The sequence below is a fragment of the Penicillium psychrofluorescens genome (genome assembly GCF_964197705.1).
Source record: "Penicillium psychrofluorescens genome assembly, chromosome: 1".
NCBI lineage: Eukaryota > Fungi > Ascomycota > Eurotiomycetes > Eurotiales > Aspergillaceae > Penicillium > Penicillium psychrofluorescens.
Genome location: NC_133439.1, coordinates 3,007,083 through 3,025,467, shown reverse-complemented (window position 1 = coordinate 3,025,467; position 18,385 = coordinate 3,007,083). Strand labels below are relative to the sequence as shown.

Sequence of the window (18,385 nt, the reverse complement as noted above, 5' to 3'; positions counted from 1 at the left end):
CTGTACCTGCACTTAGGGCTCCACCGGTGCGCAGCCACGATGTAGCCCCATATGTAGTATCTATTTAAGCCGCTCCCCAGACTCTGGTCAACTGTGAACCCCAGACTTGGTTGCTTCTCCACCAATGGCTAGCCAAGAATCCCGGCCGGGTCCACCCAGCCTGCGATGCCATTCCCGAGGACAAGTGCCACCCTCCCAAAGACATGGCCAATTGCCGGACAAGGGTCATTGATTACTCGAACGGCCCTGCATGATCGCGGTGACCTTCCCGTTGCACAACTGCCGCGATTGTGGGGAAACCGAATGAACCCGAGTCGTGTGGTGTCCATCCAGGGTTCCCGAGGGCAACTGACTACTTACCACATCTGGTTTGCTGACTAGCCACCTACTCCACCAGAGCCCTAGGTCGTCACGACGGTCACCTGGCAACCTTCCGAGGTAGACTGCTCTCCGACGTCCCTCCTCTATTCGGACGACTTTTACTTGGTCAAACCTATCAACTTCCTCTCGTTGGCAGAAATACCGTGGCAGATCGCATCCACGCTCATCTCCCGGCTCGGCTCATCTCGGAGGATAATCAGCCTCCGCGCGGCACTTGCGCCGCGGAGAGCAGCACAGCGACACGGTTGGGACCCGCCACGTTACAGTAGCCATTGCGGGCCGTCTCCTTTCTTGTCTGTGGGATCGCGAATACCGACCGTCTGCGTTGCGCTGACCTTCACCAGCATACCTATCTATCATGCCCGCTGATCGGCCCAGCTGTTCCCGACCGCCGTCTCCGCAATAGCGACTCCACCACGCAAGAAGAGATGATCGCAAGTCTGCGACACTCAACACTCGTTCGTCACCATGCCGAATCCCCCTTCCCCGCCATCTTCGGGGAAGAAGAGACCGCATCCCTCCAGCGAAACCTCTCCAACCCAGTCCGACCCGACCGCCAATAACCCCTCCACCGCAACCAATCTCCCCTCCTCCTCGCCCTCCGTGTCCACCGCGACCTCGGCCTCTACGTCCTCCTCATTCCGCAATGTCTCGGCCTGCAATCGCTGCCGTCTGCGCAAGAACCGCTGCGACCAGCGTTTACCGCGGTGCCAGTCCTGCGAGAAGGCAGGGGTGCGCTGTGTCGGCTACGACCCCATTACCAAGCGAGAGATCCCGCGCAGTTATGTCTATTTCCTGGAGACCCGGGTGGCCTATCTCGAGAAGCAGCTGGCTGAGCATAACATCGAATTCAAGAAAGCGATGGCCTTCGACGAAGAGGAAGCGGTCAAAATCGAGACCGAGGGCGATTCCCACCACGGTGATGGCACAGCCGGCGAGGCCTCGGCTGCTGATAAGGCACAAGGAAGGAACTCAAGGATTAAAGAAGAGTCCGCCGACCAGAAATTCGACGGTGATGCGGCCCGCGATGGAGATGGAGACGAGGAGAACTGGCGACTGCACAATCTAGTATCGAATATTGGCATGGTCTCGGTGCAAGGAACTTCTGATCCTCGATATCTGGGCTCTACATCCGGAATTTCCTTCGCGCGAGTTGTGTTTGCTGCCGTACGGAGCTCTCTCCCGGGCAATATGCCGGAACGCAGCGCGGTCCGGACGAGTGAACGTCTGCCTCAGGGCGCTGCCGCCGGCGTTGGCGGGGGCTCGATGCGGGATTCGTTTTTCGGACTGCAAACAAGACCGATGATGAAACGCGCTGCCTTCCCAGATCGAGAACTCGCCGAGAGGCTAGTTGATCTGTATTTCGAACACGCGAATCCTCAGATGCCTATTCTCCATCGAGGCGACTTCATGGAGCTCTTGGACCGCACATATCAGTTAGAGGAGAAGAACCGATCTCCCCGGGCCCTCTACACACTCAATATCGTGTTTGCCATCGGTGCGGGCGTCATTTACGACGATAAGTCCCAAGGCTCAGATGACGAAAATCGCTCTAGCCGTGACCGGTCATCATCTACATCGAAAAGACCGAGACTTTCAAGCCATCAGTATCAACCAGAGGAGTACCACGCATCTGCGATCATTCACCTGGAGTCATTCCTTGGTTCCTCGTCCAGCGAAGGTTTCGGCGGGCTAGAGGAGCTTCAAGCTGTGCTTCTCTTAGCCAGCTTTGCCTTGCTGCGGCCGGTTGCCCCCGGTCTCTGGTACATCGTCGGAGTTGCTACGCGCTTGGCTGTGGACCTCGGACTTCATTACGAGGATGGAGTAGGCATCGACTCGGGTGCGAAAGATGGCAGCCAAACCCAATCGCGCATCGACGCCCGCGAACGAGGCCGGCGCGAATGGGTGCGGGACCTCCGCCGTCGTCTGTGGTGGTGCGTCTACAGTTTCGACCGTCTTGTTGCAACCTGCGTCGGACGGCCGTTCGGCATCAGTGATCAAGCGATTAGCACCGAGTTCCCATCCATGATGGACGATAAGTTCATCACCAAGGCTGGCCTCCTAACACCCCCCGATGGCACCCCGACATATAAGCACGTCGCATTCCATTACTTCAAGCTTCGTCTCCTCCAATCCGAAATACACGATGTCCTCCAGTTCCAGCAGGCGCGCGCCGTACGAAGAAGAGCTTCGAGCAGCACCGTTATTCTCCCTCATGCCGAACTTACCTCTCCTTTCCTTCAGGGCTTTGACTCCTTCCGCTCCTGGCGCCACGATGTACATCGTCGTCTGGTGGAGTGGCTTGAGGCCGCCCCGACACGCCCGGACACTGGTGTGCGATTCTCTATCGAACTGCTTGAGCTGAATTATTGGCAAGCTATTATTCTGCTGTATCAACAGAGTTTGACTGTTCCCGCTGAGCTGGCGAGCGAGTTGACTCCGGACGACGTTTCTAGTCCGTCTTTCTCAAATGTGGATGAAGGCGACGAGGAGGACCACGTTTACCTCAACGTGGCTGAGGCTGGTCAGAAGGTGATTCGTATTTATCGTCAACTTCACCGGGTGCGCTTGGTCAACTACACTTATCTAGCCACCCACCATATTTTTATGGCTGGTATGAACGATACACCTCCCTCTCTTCGTTGTCATGTCACTAATACTGTTCCCCTAGGAATTTCCTTTTTGTATGCGATCTGGCATTCGCCCCTGGTGCGAAGCCGTTTGGTACGTATTTCGAGCATCCTTTCGCTCTTCACGTTGTGCTCATGATCTGTTCTTCAGACACTCGACGAAGTTGATTTCACCGTCCTTGCCGCGACCTCAGTTCTTGGAGACTTGTTCCATAAGTGTCCTCCCGCAGAAGCTTGCCGAGATGCCTTTGAGCGCATGAGCAAGGCCACTGTGCAGATGTGCCTGTCCACCACCGGCTTCGGGTCGCAGGTCGACATGAGCCGCATCCAGGCCACAACGCGTTCAGGCGGCTCTTTCCAGTCTGGGCGACCACGGCAACAGTCGATGGAACAGCGGCCACACCCTGGCCAAGGCCAGGCTCGGCGAAATACGCAGACCCGTGTCACTCGCCCGCCTCCTAAATTCGACATGAACCTGGCGGACTTGTTCAACGACAATACTCCGCTTGCCGACCGGTCTCGATCTGGAGGCCCATCTTTCCCTGTGCGCTCCGAGTTCACGGATTCGTCGGCTGCCGGCTTCGCCGCTGACCGCTCTTCTCGGCAATTCAGTCAGCGCACACCGTCTATGGAGTACTATCTCAAATACGAGAACCCAGGGTCCCCACAGCCCCCTCCGCAGTTCTTCTATGGAGGTTCGCCTGGTTCGCCTGGTAGTGTCGCCGCCAACCCGGGCAATGGCCCCCACGCCGTCCCACCTACCGACCCCGATGCGCAGCAAGCAGGCATGAGCCTCGATTTCTTAGACTTTGGGTCTGGGGATGCAGAGAGCGCGCCCGGCATGGACGCCGATGTCAATGCGGATTACAGTTTGGCGAACATCCCGTCTCTCGGCCATAACTTGGGCCAAAACGTGGGGATTGATCTGGGTTTTGGTATGGCAGTCGACTTCCAGCATGATTGGAGTGAGAATCCCAACTATGATCTCTTGGAGGGCTATTTCTTTGGCGGTTCGGGAGCAGGCGCTTCTGGTGGTGATGCTTAGATGAATTTTCTTTTCCTTTGGGCTGTTTATTTTTCCATTTATCATCTTTTGATCGTCTTTGGATTTGTGTTTTATTCATTACTGTCCTTCCTTTCTTGTTCTGCGTTTATCGGGCATAGCTCAAGAGGCTCGCAGGTGAAAAAGGACTGTTCTGGGTTCGGGGGCAAGGGTCTGTTTCTGATCTGGCTTGGTTTTGAGTGCATGTCTGCGTTTGGATACCATATACAAAGATATAAATACAATAATCTGTTTTATTAAGAGACCTTGCGGTGATTGTGGTTGTCTGCTATAGATACGCCGGTGTATACTCCTCCCTATTGATGCCTAAGGCGGCAACCGACTCTTTCCCCAAACAAACAACTGATCAGTTTTTCCCGCTCGTTCTCACACTCTTCCCACAGGACCAACGCACAAACCTTCTTACCTCTTGTGCATGCCTTTCTCCATTCAGTGACGGAGGGATCTGCCGCCTCTTGTTGGTCGCTTTGCCCCTACGCTTGGGCCATTCTGCCTGCCTGACCGTAACGCCATCAGCTGCTGCCCGCTCGATCGGCGATCGTCGCGCGCAGCTGTGCTGTTGTCACTCTTTTGCTAGACTAACAGAACGTGTCACTCTCTGGTTAGGAAGAGTACGCCCCCATTTCCTGCCATCTCACTGGGCCGTCACCGTACCGATTTACCCTTGTCCTTGCTGACTCGGCGCCTGACCAAAGCATTCACCGCTAGCCGCCTGCGCCCTCACGATATTCTCAGAACGAGGCTCTTCCTTGCTTCGAGACGCTTTCTCTCTACGAGACTTTCTGCGAGGCGCCCGCTGCCGGCCTTCGACTGTCTGTCGCCTTCGCGTCTGTCGCGTCAGTACCGCAGGTACCCTCTCGAGTTGGGCCTGGATGCGAAAGTGAGGTGCCGGAGGACATATTGCTGAGCCAATTTTCTATGACTTGTCATGCGCGACACAGTTGATCACCCACTTGACCACCTATTATGCACTTTGAGAACCAAAGAACTCCATAGAATCACCGTCGGCACGGTATCAACATGGTGAAAGCCGATGTGCGAAGGGATTACTACGCGGACCTAGGTCTCGCGCCTAGCGCGGAAGCTGAGGACATAAAGAAGCAGTTCAGGAAACTAGGTAAGTGTGACCGAGACGGTACTTAGAAGTGACCACTAACTTTTTGGGGGTCTGTAGCATTGAAGTATCACCCCGACCGAAACCCGGGCAAAGAGATCGAGTTCAACGCCAAGTTCCAGGCCATCCAAGCAGCCAACGAAATCCTTGGTGACCCTCAACTACGATTGAAATATGACACGGACCGGCTGCGCGCTGGATATGGGAAGTTTTACGGACCGCCCAAGGCAAATACGCCGCGGAAAGCTCAGCCGAGTAATCGTGCGCCTACGTCTGCTTCGAAATCGCAGAACCAGAGGCCCCCTTTCTCTCGCCAACCACAACCCCCGCCAAATGAGCCACCGCCAAATGGACCGTCATTTGGAGCCCAACGATACGCGTCGCATGCTCGAGCGGGACCCCAACAGTGGCATAAAGCACAGGATGAGGCACAGACAAGGGCGGATGCTTTCCGGGGATTCAAAGGCATGAGAGGGAGCAACAATACGCAAGGCTGGCAGCAGTTTGATCCTCGAACGGGACGCGCAGCTCCCTCATCTGGCGCTGCGCCGAGACAGAATGCACCTTTCGGACAGCAGGATCCACGCCCTAAATCTGCGTATGAATACTTCAAAGCTCCGCCACCGACAGCGTCAAATCCAACATCACCCAAGAAGAAGCAGGGATTTGCACCGGGAACTGCAGGAGGGGACGAGCCTATGGCCCGCGGTACCTCTGCCTACACTACCAATCATCGGACGGATCGGCCCTTCAGCTATGTTGACCCTGAGCCATCTCCCATGGGGGGTTATAGTAGCCGCTACGCCGCGACCGGAGGCGAAAAGACCTTCTTTGCAAGCCCTAAACTCGGCCGTTCCGCAACCATGCGCACTCCTTCAGGTTCATACCGACCCAGTTCGCGCACAGATCATCCCAGCTCTTCATCCGGCCAACCGGGACGCCATCGCAGTGCCAGCCCCAAGGACCGATCCACGCGATCTCGAAATATCTCCATATCATCGAGCTCCAGTGATCTGGATGACGACTCCGACTCCGACTCCGACGAGTTGAACGTTGGCCGCACCGGTGCATTCAAACCAAAGGCCGTGCCCAAGAGCCGCCTTCGCGCACACCAGAAATTTGCCGACTTCCATCGTGAGGATGATTCCAGCCCCGGTGAGGACCCCTTCCCCCAATGGACCCCTTCTGGCTTTAAGCACTCGTACTCCCCGCCTCCGCCGCCGGATTTCTCCCAAACCTGGAGACCACGGAATCCCCCTCGCTCCTGGATGTATGATGCACATGCTGACAGTGACGACGCAAAAGGACATAATTCGGACAGCGCCGCATTCCCCAAAGGATCATATCGACCGGATCAGAATCCCAGGTTTCAGGGTTCTAGCACTAGGTATGATGTTCGACATTTCCCGTTGTTTAGACCATACTAACGTGATCTGGGAAGGACCGATGCGTCTTCCAATACGACAAACCCTTATTTCGGACAAATTGGACGTAATAGCCCCAGCAATTTACATAAGAAGTTCTCCGCCGAGGACTGGAGAGAGCACCTGACCCAATTTACCTTCATGGGCCAGCAACCTCCGGACAAGGAGGCGTTCCACCGGCCGACGAGCTCCCAGAACCGAGGCCGGGCGTCCACTGAAAATGGATCTACGCAGCCAGCGCAGTGGGCTGCATCAGCTAATGCGAATCCATTTGTTGATACCTCTCAGTACCCAAAAGCCCAGCCAGTGGAGCAGCCACCAACTTCGTTCGCGAAAGCAACCTTCTCTGTAGACCAATGGGCCGAGCAGTTACAGAACCTTTCGTGGAATATGCCCGAGGCAGACAAGTCCCGGCCATCGACAAATATCCCGCATTCTCGAAGTCCCAAGAGACCCTCACGACCCGGCGTCAAAGTTCGAAGCACGCCACAACCAGCGAGTGTGGCAACCGAGGCCGGGGAAGTACAAGAGACGGCCAATGGCTACACTCCTCCCGATTCAGCTCGCGCCGCGCCCGCGGACGCTGAGGCGATGGATTTAGATGACGATCTTCCTCCTCCTCCGCCGCCTCTGTCGTCCCTGCCCGAGACAGGGCCCGCAGGAGAACCCCGAACGGCAAGCTATCCCGACTTGACATCGCATGCTCCTAAGGATGCATCCACACCGATCAAAAAGCCTCGATCACAGTCTCGAACAGACGGCAATACCTCAAGCGCAGAAAGTCGCGCGCCGCTCTTCGATCTCGATAATCTGCGGAACACAGTCCCGTTCAGCAGTGTAAACAGCGGCATTGAGAATCTACAAGAGATGGGCGACACGCTTCCCTTCCAATCTCAAGCGAAGCAGCCGACCACGACGAAACGTGACATCCGGCCCCGAGAGTTGCACTGCCCGAACCCACCCAAACGGCCGCGCGCACCGGAGCCGGCCCCTACTCGCGCCGGATCACAGCAACTCGCTCTTCCCCGCGAGCAGTGGTCCCGCTACGTGTCCGAGATGACGACGTATATGCGCGAGTGGAACCAATTCAATCGCCGCATGCTCCTCCATTTCAATGTCCGCCAGGAGGCCGTTGAAACCGGGCTCGCGCCGCGCTGGATCAGCGCCGTTGGCGACAGTACACGATTGAATCTGAACGGCGGCGATGGCGACGACAACCAGAGCGGAATCAGCGAAGATATCGACAGAAACGAGAGCGAAGAGACGCTCGTCCCCGGTAGCGGCAAGGGTGGATTCAGCGCGTATCTGCGCGGAATCGAGGAGGATATCCAGGTGCGCAAGCACTGGGAGGTGGCGTGTGAGATGCACCGCGAGTGTATTCTGGACCTGGGCCGTCTGCGGGAATGGATCCGCAATGGGGGGAAGGTGATGTGAGGATCGGGACGGACATTGGCGTTTGCTGCATCTTGCCTCGCATTTCTATTTTTAGAGTGTTTTGGTTCTGGGGCGTTGGTGGGAGCCTCTCTCCACTTCCTTTGTGTTTTTGTGTTTGATGTTAGATGAAATACCCTGAATCTGAGCCATCTCTATTACTTCAAGTCTCTACTGTGCGCTAATTCTGTCGGCCTCAGGCACCAAGGCATCAAAACCCGCTGCCCCGCCAATACGCCAAATGAACCGAGTCAAATACATAAATTACCAACTGAATAGTATAGCGTGAGTCACGCCATCTATTTAATTGCAGGATCCATTGTCGCCCCTCCTTCTCTTCTTCTTCTGTTTTTCGTCTACTTGTATGTGAGATACTTCCCATTGCCCTATTGTGGTGCAATTGGCCCATGAAAGAAAACCCTGCCTGACTGACGCACGCATCCAGAGCCCCGCCGCCGGTCATCGGACTCGCCCTCTCTCTTCCGCAAACTTCGCCAACTCGCAACTCGCAACTCGCGCAAGCCAATTGATCGCAATACGACTCTCCATTTGGTCTTTGGAGTCTCGCGGTTTACTTTTCTGTCTGCGTCATCATGGTTACCATCGTGCTGGGCAGTCAATGGGGGGATGAAGGTGCGCAGACCAGTCTCCGGCGAACGCCGCCTCCGATGAGAAACTGGGACGGACGGGACTAACGTCGACAACTAGGCAAGGGGAAGATCACGGATATGCTGTCGCAGCAGGCGACGCTCTGCTGCCGCGCCGCAGGTGGTCACAGTACGTTTTTTTTTTCATTCTCTTTGCCTCTCATTTGAACCAGCCAGACCAGACACAGTCGACTAACCAGCGCTGCGAATTTTCGCTCTGCCACAATAGACGCCGGCCACACAATCGTTCACAAGTCCGTCACCTACGACTTCCACATCCTGCCCTCCGGCCTGGTCTCGCCCGCATGCGTGAACCTAATCGGTGCCGGCACGGTCTTCCACGTGCCCAGCTTCTTCAAGGAGCTGGCCTCCCTCGAGGAAAAGGGCCTGACCACTGCCGGCGAGCGCATCTTCGTTGCGGACCGCGCCCACGTCTGCTTCGACTTGCACTCCGTCGTCGATGGCCTGGAGGAGGCTGGTCTCGGCGGCCGCAAGGTCGGAACTACTGGGAAGGGTATTGGGCCCTGCTACAGCGATAAGGCGGCGCGGAGGGGTGTGCGCGTCGGCGAGATTCTGGACGAGGAGGTCTTTGAAAGGAAACTCCGTGCGCTGGAGAAGTCGTACCGCTTGCGATTCGGCGATTTGGCGTATGATGTTGAGGAGGAGATTGCGCGGTTTAAGGTATTTTACCTCTCCTCCTTTTTTTTCTTTTGCTTTTGCGATTGCAATTGCATGCACGGTGATTGACGGTGTTTTGACAACGACTTACAGGAATACCGCGCGCGCCTGAAACCCTACGTCGTCGACCAACTCGAGTTCCTCCAGAAGCACGAGTCCTCGCCCAACACCTTAGTGGAGGGTGCCAACGCACTCATGCTGGATCTAGACCACGGCACATACCCATTCGTGACGTCGTCATCAACAGGCTTAGGCGGCGCCGTGCAAGCACTAGCCCTGAACCCAATGAGCATCAAGTCCGTGATCGGCGTGGTGAAGGCGTACACGACGCGCGTGGGATCGGGCCCGTTCCCGAGCGAGCAGCTCAACGCAGACGGCGACAAGCTGCAGAGTGTGGGGCGGGAGTTTGGCGTGACGACCGGCCGTCGTCGGCGCTGTGGATGGCTCGATCTCGTGCTGTGTCGCTACTCGCATGCTATCAACCACTACACTGCGCTGAACCTGACCAAGCTGGATGTGCTGGATGACTTTGAGGAGATCAAGGTCGGTGTTGCGTATATTCTTCCCGATGGGAAGAGGACGACTGGGACTTTCCCGGCCGATGCGTCGGTTGTTGAGAAGATCCAGGTCGAGTATGTGACTCTCCCCGGCTGGAAGTGCAGTACTATGGGTGTCACCCGCTATGAGGACCTTCCTCCCAATGCCCGTGCCTACATTGAGTTCATTGAGCGTGAGCTCGGCGGCGTCCCTGTCAAGTGGATTGGCACTGGTCCTGCGAGAGAACACATGATTGCCCGTGATTAGTTAGAAGGGGCTGTGGTTCGGAGGGATTGATCATGTCTTTTTCTTTTTTCTTATGAGTTGAGTTGAGTTGAGAGTTCTGGTCTTTCTAATCTGCAGTATATTTGGGACATGTGTTCTTTCCTTCTTGTTTTCTGCTACTAAAGGTATATATCCCATCACAAAATGAATACGCTAGAGTTTAGATGGAAAAAGGAGCAGCAAGTACGTAGACAGATTGGAAAGTGTAGAAATGTAGAGATTGGTCAGACAAATTTTATATACCGTACATGAATAGAAGCATATGGCCTGTTCTTGTTTATCCGCGCCCAAAGATCAAGCAATGCAAACCAGTAAACAGAAATAGTGGTGGTACAACGATCGAAACGATCAAGAAAAGAGACTAACGCCACCCAATGCAAGCAAGGATGGCCGATTCGCAATCTTCCTCATATCCTCTTCTTTTAAGGGAGGGGGAAACTATTAGTACCGGCGGCCGTAGGAAGGAGATTTCCGGGAATCCCTGCGCCTATCGCCAGAATCCCCAAAGTTGGATCGAGACGATGGTCGTCCAAAATCGGATGATCGCCCAAAGTTGGATGGTCGCCCAAAGCCACCAGATCTGCGGTCCATGGCGCCGAACGGATCATCATCAGAGTCGCGGTCGCGTCCGCGACGAGACTCATTGACCTTGAGGAGATCGGGCATACGCTTGAAGCCTAGCTGCTGGACAAATTTAGGGGACACGCCCGGCGCTTCAGGCAGACTCCAGCCGATGGTGGCGGTGTCATTCACGATCTGCACCAGTCTGCGCTTGTTGTGGATAGAGCTCTTCAGGTTACTCATCAGAGGCTGGAATGCATCTTCTCGCTGTCTGGGGGGAATATTTGCCATGGCTTGCTGGATCTGGTTGAATGTCTCGATTGTCTCCTCAGGAGTGGTCTCGTCGGGTCTCGCGGCGAGATCTTCTCCGGCTTCTTCGGACGCCATCTTCACGAATGGGGTCATGCGCGCAGATGCGGCTGGGAGAGAGGTCGAGTCGTTGGTGAGGGGGAGGTCGCCCAGGATGTCCTGGAAGTAGCCGTGCTGGGCGTCGTGGAGGAAAAGCCAGCCTTCTCCGGTCTTGCCGGCACGCGCCGTGCGGCCGAGTCGGTGAACATATGTCTCCCGGGTTTGGGGGATGCCGATCTGGATGACGTGGGTGACGTCCGGGAAGTCCATGCCACGGGCTGACACGTCGGACGAAAAAAGGATAGCCTCCGGCGAACGACGGAAGTCTTCGGCATTCCTGGTCCGTTCTCTCTGGCTGAGGCGCGAGTGCAGTTCAAGAAGATTCATGCGGCCAAGAGGAGAATGGGAGCGTCTGCGAGGGTCGGAGAGATTATTGAAGGCCTCGGCTGCGATGCGGACCTCGGCGGTGGAGTTGAAGTAAACAATAGTCTTGAAGGGCCGCAGGGAAGAGTCCTCTCGTTGCTTGGCCTTGTAGTTCTTGGCCATTTCGAGAATGGCGGGTAAAGCATTCTCATATCCTCTCAAAACCACGCTCTTCTGTGGGACAGTCAGGTGCGTTGGCACCTCGTCCTCACGGATGGTCTTGACAAAGTTGAAGCCCGGCTTCAACGTGCGCCGCACCATAGTCATCACTTCCCGGGGAACAGTAGCCGAGAACATGAGCGTTTGGCGGTTCACCTCCTGCGCGGACGGCAGCATGCGCTGGATTTCCATGACATCGGGCGCAAACCCGTCGTCCAGAAGTCGATCGGCCTCATCCAGAATCAAAGTGTTCAACTTGGGAACTTCGACTCCATTCCTTGGATCCGAAAGGATATCCTTGAGACGGCCCGGGGTGCCAATAAGCAGGTGGCAACCTTCCTCTTGGATTCTTCGCAGGCCAGAGGCTTTGTGACTGCCACCCACCGCCGTCCGCACCTGCAGACGAGTGCCCGCGGCAAGCTTCTTCGCCTCGACCGCAATCTGTTCCGCGAGTTCTCGGGTAGGAGAGATGATCAGCGCACGGGTGTCCTTGGGGTCGCAGTATCGCCCGCGCTGGTCCTGGCGGAGGGTGGGATCGTTCAGGATGTTCTGCATGGCAGGAACGAGGAAAGCGAGTGTTTTTCCGGTTCCCGTCTTGGCTTGAGCCAGGCTGGAGAAATCCCGAGAAAGGTCAGCAATTGTCTCTTACAATCGAGTCAATGAACTTACACATCGCCGCCTCCCAAAACCTCATGTAAAGTCTGGCTCTGCACAGGGGTCATAGTCGTCAATCCCATCCGTCTACTGTCCGTGATGTTCCGAATAATGCTCGGGTCAACGAGCCCTTGTCTCTCCAGGTCGCGGAACTCGGTGATAATCTCTGTTTGCGCGGAGTCATCCTCAATCTCATGCGCCTCTGCAGCCGCAGCCTTCAAAGCGGGATATGAAGCATGAAACGAGCGCGCAGCGGCCGGAAACGACGGCGCGGATAGAGGCTGCCATTTCAACAATTGCGAGCTCCAGCGCGTAGACGCGGATAGCGAGCGCGGCGCAGAGGCTCGCAGGACGTTGGAGACGCCGAATCGACGAACAGCACCCAGCATTCTCAAGATGCTAATTGGGTGTCGATAAAAAAAAGAAGAAGAAAAGGATGGGTGAAGGCGAATACCGACTGCAAAAGCCAGGGGAAAAATCGAAAAAAATAATAGGACCGATCACCTGACTGCTTATCTTATCAACGGGATTTAGTTATCTAAGCTACGCCAGTTCGCATCGGTCTCTCAATTCGGAGCCCTACTGACTCCAGCAGCGCATGCAATGCCATACACGCTCACGGCGCTCACTGTGCTTACAAGACCCCGCCATCACCATTATCCAGTTCAGGCTCGTCGCCTTCCAATACGGACCCGTGTCGGGAATGGCATTCTCGTTGATCAGCATTGTGCTGGATCCCTGGTTCCGACCAGGCTAATGTGAATTATCATGCCCTGTCCTGTCAGATCAGATCAGATCAGATCAGATCAACGAAGACTCTAGATACAAAACTCGGTCAATCCATGTATCTCAACAGCGAGGCCGAGACAGGATGAGTCATGTGAGGAATTTACTTAGTTAAACAGCTCCCGGGCCAATTTCTAATCAAGGGGCGCGGGTTGGTCATCGGATTTTGTGGCTTCAAAAGTATTGAAAAAACACCATATACTTAAAGGAGAAAAATGGCCAGATAAATGGGAAGTCCCAGACCTGCGCGTAAAATCCATCAGTTACACACTATCAGTTCCCTTTTGTATATACATTGTGTTTCGCAGTTCGCCAGCACATACACAACCAACCTGGAATAATATCCCCCATGGCTCCCGTCAACGTGGTTATCGTCGGAGGCTCATTCGCCGGCCTGAACACCGCCCATGCCTTGCTCAAGGATGTGCCCAATGTCAAGATCGTGCTGATCAATCCATCGCGGAGTTGGTACTTCACCATCGCCGCCCCAAGGATCTTCGCAAAGCCCACTGCCTTCCGCTCCGAGCAGTACCTGGTTCCAATCAGCGACCTTTTCGCCAAATACCCCTCCAACAAAGTGGAGTTTATTGCCGGGACGGCCACTGCCATTGACGCGACCGCCAAGACTGTCTCTGTGACCGAGACGGGCAGCAAGAACGCCAAGTCGCTGTCCTATGACTATCTCGTCATTGCGTCCGGCAGCACGACCGATGCCACTACGGGGAAGATCACCGGCACGCCCATGCCGTTCAAGCAGACCGGCCGCGAGGACATGAAGCAGATGATCGAGGCGTCGCAGCAGCTCGTTCAGAACGCAAAGGAGATCGTCATCGCGGGCGCGGGGCCCATTGGAGTCGAGTTAGCGGGTGAGCTCGCCGACGCGGCCGCGCAGACCGGCAAGGCCGGCCAGGTCTCCATCACCTTGGTCTCAGCGACGGACCGCGTGCTCTCATCGCTTAAGCCAGCCGGCAGCGCCGCTGCTAAGCAGTTGCTGGAGAAAAAGAAGATCAAACTGATCACCTCGCAGCGGGTTACTAGCGTGCAGGAAGTCACGCCTAGCGATGGCACCAAGAAAACGTGGACTGTCTCCCTGGATAACGGGGACAAGCTGTCCGCGGACCTGTACATCCCCACAACGGGCGTGCTTCCCAACAGCAGCTTCGTTCCGACGCAGTTCCTCGACAAGGACGGCTGGGTGAAGGTCGATAAGGAGCTGCGCGTGCAAGGGGACGACAGCAAGGCTTCTCTGCCGATCTATGCGGCCGGCGATATCACCAACAACTGGCAGCGGTTTTCTTTCAAGGCTGCGGAGCAGGCCGGTGTGGTGGCGGCTAACCTCAAGGCTGATATCCTGGGCAAGGGTAGCCGGAAGACCTACGACCAGGGCGAGGCGGTCATGATGGTGGTGCCTGTAGGCGAGGCTGGAGGTACCGGCCTGATGTTCGGCTTCACCCCGTGGAGCTTTTTGGTGCGGATGATCAAGGGCAAGGATTTCTTTGTGAGCAAGGCGGTGTCGTTAGTTGCGGGGAAGTAATGATCGAGTTTAGGGCATAGTGTCTAAGATGTCCAGTTACAATACCACCTAATTACTATTATTGATCAATGCCCGGAGTATACTAGGTAGATGGTATTTTTTCCCACATTATTCTTTAACTTACAATATCCCCACTTAGTAAGATACCTTGACTGCAGGTCAGATTTTTAATTCCTGGCTCCATCGTCAGTAGTTAAGCACTGCCGATCCGATCCAGAGCCGGCCCGTTGATTCGTTTTGACATGCGCAACCCCGCCAACTGCCCAGACGGGCATCCAACTCCGTGCTTAACAATCAATCTTGACAAGACGGATTTCCTGCCTAGAAGAGCGTTGCGCCGTCGGCGTGGTAAGATATCAATTCTTCCGAGTTTCCACCATGTCAAGATTGTGCGTTGCCACAGAGATGGCCCCGACCCATGGATCTGCCATCGTTGTGCAGAGCTATGGAGCCAGACAGAGCTTTGTGCCTCCGGGTGGTCCGACCTCTAGTCCCCCTCGAGAAGATTCTCCGGCCACCGACCCATAATATTTTTATTGCTTTATAATACAAACTGGTTTGGTTTCTTCATCCGAGGTTCTGCAATTGCCCCGCTTAGGAAATAATGTCGTACGACCCGTTTGATTATAAAAGGTGCCGTTGTCGTACGCACGCACTCCAGACAGACCCTTATTCAGTCACCTCTTTCCTCTCTTCTTGGACACATCACACCACCTTCCACCTCCGTCATGACTTCCAACAAAGCATTCATCTTCAATAAAATCCCCGAGGGCTACCCCGTCGCAGGGGAGCACCTCATCACCAAGCCGGCCGCCTATGACGCCACCGTCGCCGCGCCCGCCGACGGCGTCGTGCTGCAGTCGCTGTATACCAGTCTCGACCCCTACATGCGTGGCCGCATGCGCGCGCCCGAAGCCAAGTCCTACTCGCCGCCTTTCACTCTCAACGAGCCGTTGGGCAGCCGAAGCATCGCCAAGGTCGTGCGCTCCAACAATGCCAAGTTCCCCGAGGGCGAGGTCGTCATTGGGTCAATGCCCATCCAGGAGTATGTTGCGCTGGGCGGCGCGCAGCTTGACGCCATTCGCAAGCTGGAGAACCCGCTCGGCATTGAAGATATCCGTGTGTTCCTAGGTGCGCTCGGTATGCCCGGCCTGACGGCGTACTCGTCGCTGTACGAGATTGGCAAGCCGAAGAAGGGCGAGACGATCTTTGTGTCTGCCGCCAGTGGGGCTGTGGGCGCCCTGGTTGGCCAACTGGCCAAGCACGAGGGTCTGCGCGTGGTTGGATCCGTGGGGTCCGACGAGAAGCTCGACTTTATCACCAAGGAGCTGGGCTTCGATGGCGGATTCAACTACAAGAAGGAGAAGCCTGCCGATGCCCTAGCGCGCCTTGCTCCCCAGGGAATCGACATCTACTACGAGAACGTCGGCGGCGAGCACCTCGAGGCCGCGCTGAACGCTATCAACAACTTCGGCCGTGTGGTGGTGTGCGGTATGATCTCGCAGTACAATTCGGCCCCGTACCCGATCACGAATATCGCCAATGTTCTGACCAAGCGCCTGGTCATGCGCGGGTTTATTGTCGGCGACGAGAACATGGGTCCCCTGTATGCTAAGGAGCACCAGGAGAAGGTACAGAAGTGGATCAAGGATGGATCGTTCAAGGCTCTCACGTATGAGACCGTGGGCATTGATAACGCTAGCGAGGCCTTGATTGGACTCTTCTATGGCAAGAACTACGGCAAGGCCGTGCTGAAGTTTTAGTGATGAGAATATGATATCTACGAAGGATGAATCTAGGTAGAATAGAAAATGAAATCGGTTCAATTCTTCCGATAATGCCTGGAATAGTAATACGAGATGAAAAAATGAGGGAGACAAACCCGAAAGATCATCTCCAACACATCACAGTGTTCTCCCAAAGCCATTCAACTAGAACGAATCCGGCAAAGCAAGTACGGCGGGGCTCTTCTTTCCATCTTTGCCAACTGCCCTCAGCCCAAACACGGCGTTGTCCCTACTAATGTCAAGGGTAGCGGTGCTCACCGTTCCAACATCTAGCGTGTGCGTCCACTATTTCCGAAATCAGAATCTGCACAATCTCATTTTAATGCAAGACTCACCTGCTGGCTCGACATAGAGCGCCAGACGATCTCAAAGTGATCGAGCAGCGGGTCCTTCGGCTCAGTATTCCAGTTAAACATAACGACGTTATCAAGTGAAGCGACAGGCGCCTGCTCGTCCGATGCGAGGAACCCATACAATGGCACATAGGTGAAGTTCTTAGGGAGGTCCGGGGCATTGGCCATACTGAGCATGCCCAGCATGTTGACCTTCCCAACGCGCGCTGTGTAATCAAAGTCCACAAACTCGATGTTGTCTCCAAACACAACACCGTTCTCCTCCCGCGGGTCCTGGTGCTGGTGGAAGAAATTCTCGTTCGACTCCGTAAAGCGCACAGCTGGGAAGCCGACTTCCAGGAAGGGCTCGTGGTCGCCGCCTCGGTCGAAGCGGTCAGTCTTGTAGAGGATGGCCACTTCCATTTCGGTCGTATGGGCTGCACCGGCGTTGACTTCTTGAATGAAACGGGCCAGATTGCGCGACGGCGTGTCGTCTTGGTAACCGGTGGTGATGATCTCGTCGATGGTGGCTTCTGGAAGATCCAGGATATCAGTGCCGCCGGAAAAGATGCGGATCGTGTGCTGATTTAGCTTGTTAAATGGCGCATTGGAGCCAGTGCCGACAATATCGTTGTTGAAGTCGGCCTCAACGTTGACCGAAGCATTCTTCACTGCTCTGCGTTAGGTACCAGCCCACTTGGGGGACACACTACCCACATGTATTAGCAAGGAAGGTCGATCCGTACAGGCCCTGTTCTTCTCCAGCCACAGCCGAGATGATGATACTCGCGGCCGGTTGGTTCTTCGCCACCGACAGGCCAAGAATGCGCACCATCTCCAGAGCAATCGACACGGCGCTCGCATTGTCATCCGCTCCCGGAGCATCGTTCTCGTAGTCACTGCCGTTGATCCTCCTCGAGTCGTAATGACCCGTATAGACGATAGTGCGGTTGGGGTCGACGGTGCCTTTGATCTCAGCCTGGACGTTGCAAATGTCGACGCCAATGGGCAGTCCATTTTCCGGCTCAGCTGGCTGGAAGTAGCATGGCATTGAGACTTTGATCATGCCATTCGCGGGCTTAGCGTACTCCTGCATCTCCTTCAGCAGCCATTTGCGGGCTGCGCCGATGCCTCGCGTTAGACTTGTCGTCGTTGACGCGGTGTGCCGCGTGCCGAAGTTAACGAGCGTCCTGATCGTATGCTCCATGCGGGCAGGGTCGATCTGGGAGATCAGTGATAGGATCTCGGAGTCAGCTGTCTGCGGGACGAGCGGCACCCCAACACTGGCTGGCGGCCAAGTCCCAGCACCCCAGTTGGCATAGCCATTGCTGGCCAATGTGGTGGGTGGAGGGAAGGAAAGCTCGCTAGCGAGAGTTGTAGCTGTACCCAGTAGCAAGAGAAGCGCTTGCGATACCATGATTTTACAGAGGAAAGTGGTCAGGAGTATAGAAGGAGGTTTCAGCGCTCTAAAAGGAGGCGATCTATCATGCTTCAAAACGTCTGTAACCTGCAGACTTATACTCATGAAGCTCCGCTGCCTGTTTCTATGCAGCAACCCCATAGCAGCGCCTGGACGGCTCAAGCCGCCACTATCTGGGAGGGGAACAAGAT

General features: G+C 55.5%; 7 protein-coding genes across 7 annotated transcripts; 5 read left to right on the top strand and 2 right to left on the bottom strand.

Moving 5' to 3' along the window:
- Nucleotides 1-849: 849 nt before the first annotated feature.
- Nucleotides 850-4,056, top strand: PFLUO_LOCUS1119 (uncharacterized protein; the record flags this gene model as incomplete). Its single annotated transcript, XM_073778128.1, has 3 exons — nt 850-2,995; nt 3,053-3,105; nt 3,163-4,056. 3 exons carry the CDS (start codon nt 850-852, stop codon nt 4,054-4,056), a joined length of 3,093 nt encoding a protein of 1,030 aa, XP_073635213.1.
- Nucleotides 4,057-5,094: 1,038 nt separating this feature from the next.
- On the top strand, nt 5,095-8,046 carry PFLUO_LOCUS1118 (uncharacterized protein; the record flags this gene model as incomplete). The annotated part of the gene is made up of 3 exons (XM_073778127.1): nt 5,095-5,191; nt 5,249-6,575; nt 6,630-8,046. The coding sequence occupies 3 exons, from the start codon at nt 5,095-5,097 to the stop codon at nt 8,044-8,046; spliced, it is 2,841 nt and encodes a 946-aa protein (XP_073635212.1).
- Nucleotides 8,047-8,636: 590 nt separating this feature from the next.
- On the top strand, nt 8,637-10,172 carry PFLUO_LOCUS1117 (Adenylosuccinate synthase; the record flags this gene model as incomplete). The annotated part of the gene is made up of 4 exons (XM_073778126.1): nt 8,637-8,676; nt 8,752-8,820; nt 8,920-9,371; nt 9,462-10,172. The coding sequence occupies 4 exons, from the start codon at nt 8,637-8,639 to the stop codon at nt 10,170-10,172; spliced, it is 1,272 nt and encodes a 423-aa protein (XP_073635211.1).
- Nucleotides 10,173-10,631: 459 nt separating this feature from the next.
- PFLUO_LOCUS1116 (uncharacterized protein) lies at nt 10,632-12,724 on the bottom strand (the record flags this gene model as incomplete). Its single annotated transcript, XM_073778125.1, has 2 exons — nt 10,632-12,291; nt 12,351-12,724. The coding sequence occupies 2 exons, from the start codon at nt 12,722-12,724 to the stop codon at nt 10,632-10,634; spliced, it is 2,034 nt and encodes a 677-aa protein (XP_073635210.1).
- Nucleotides 12,725-13,470: 746 nt separating this feature from the next.
- PFLUO_LOCUS1115 (uncharacterized protein) lies at nt 13,471-14,655 on the top strand (the record flags this gene model as incomplete). The annotated part of the gene is made up of 1 exon (XM_073778124.1): nt 13,471-14,655. One exon carries the CDS (start codon nt 13,471-13,473, stop codon nt 14,653-14,655), a length of 1,185 nt encoding a protein of 394 aa, XP_073635209.1.
- Nucleotides 14,656-15,383: 728 nt separating this feature from the next.
- PFLUO_LOCUS1114 (uncharacterized protein) lies at nt 15,384-16,418 on the top strand (the record flags this gene model as incomplete). Its single annotated transcript, XM_073778122.1, has 1 exon — nt 15,384-16,418. The coding sequence occupies one exon, from the start codon at nt 15,384-15,386 to the stop codon at nt 16,416-16,418; it is 1,035 nt and encodes a 344-aa protein (XP_073635208.1).
- Nucleotides 16,419-16,586: 168 nt separating this feature from the next.
- PFLUO_LOCUS1113 (uncharacterized protein) lies at nt 16,587-18,191 on the bottom strand (the record flags this gene model as incomplete). Its single annotated transcript, XM_073778121.1, has 3 exons — nt 16,587-16,727; nt 16,778-17,445; nt 17,492-18,191. 3 exons carry the CDS (start codon nt 18,189-18,191, stop codon nt 16,587-16,589), a joined length of 1,509 nt encoding a protein of 502 aa, XP_073635207.1.
- Nucleotides 18,192-18,385: the final 194 nt, after the last annotated feature.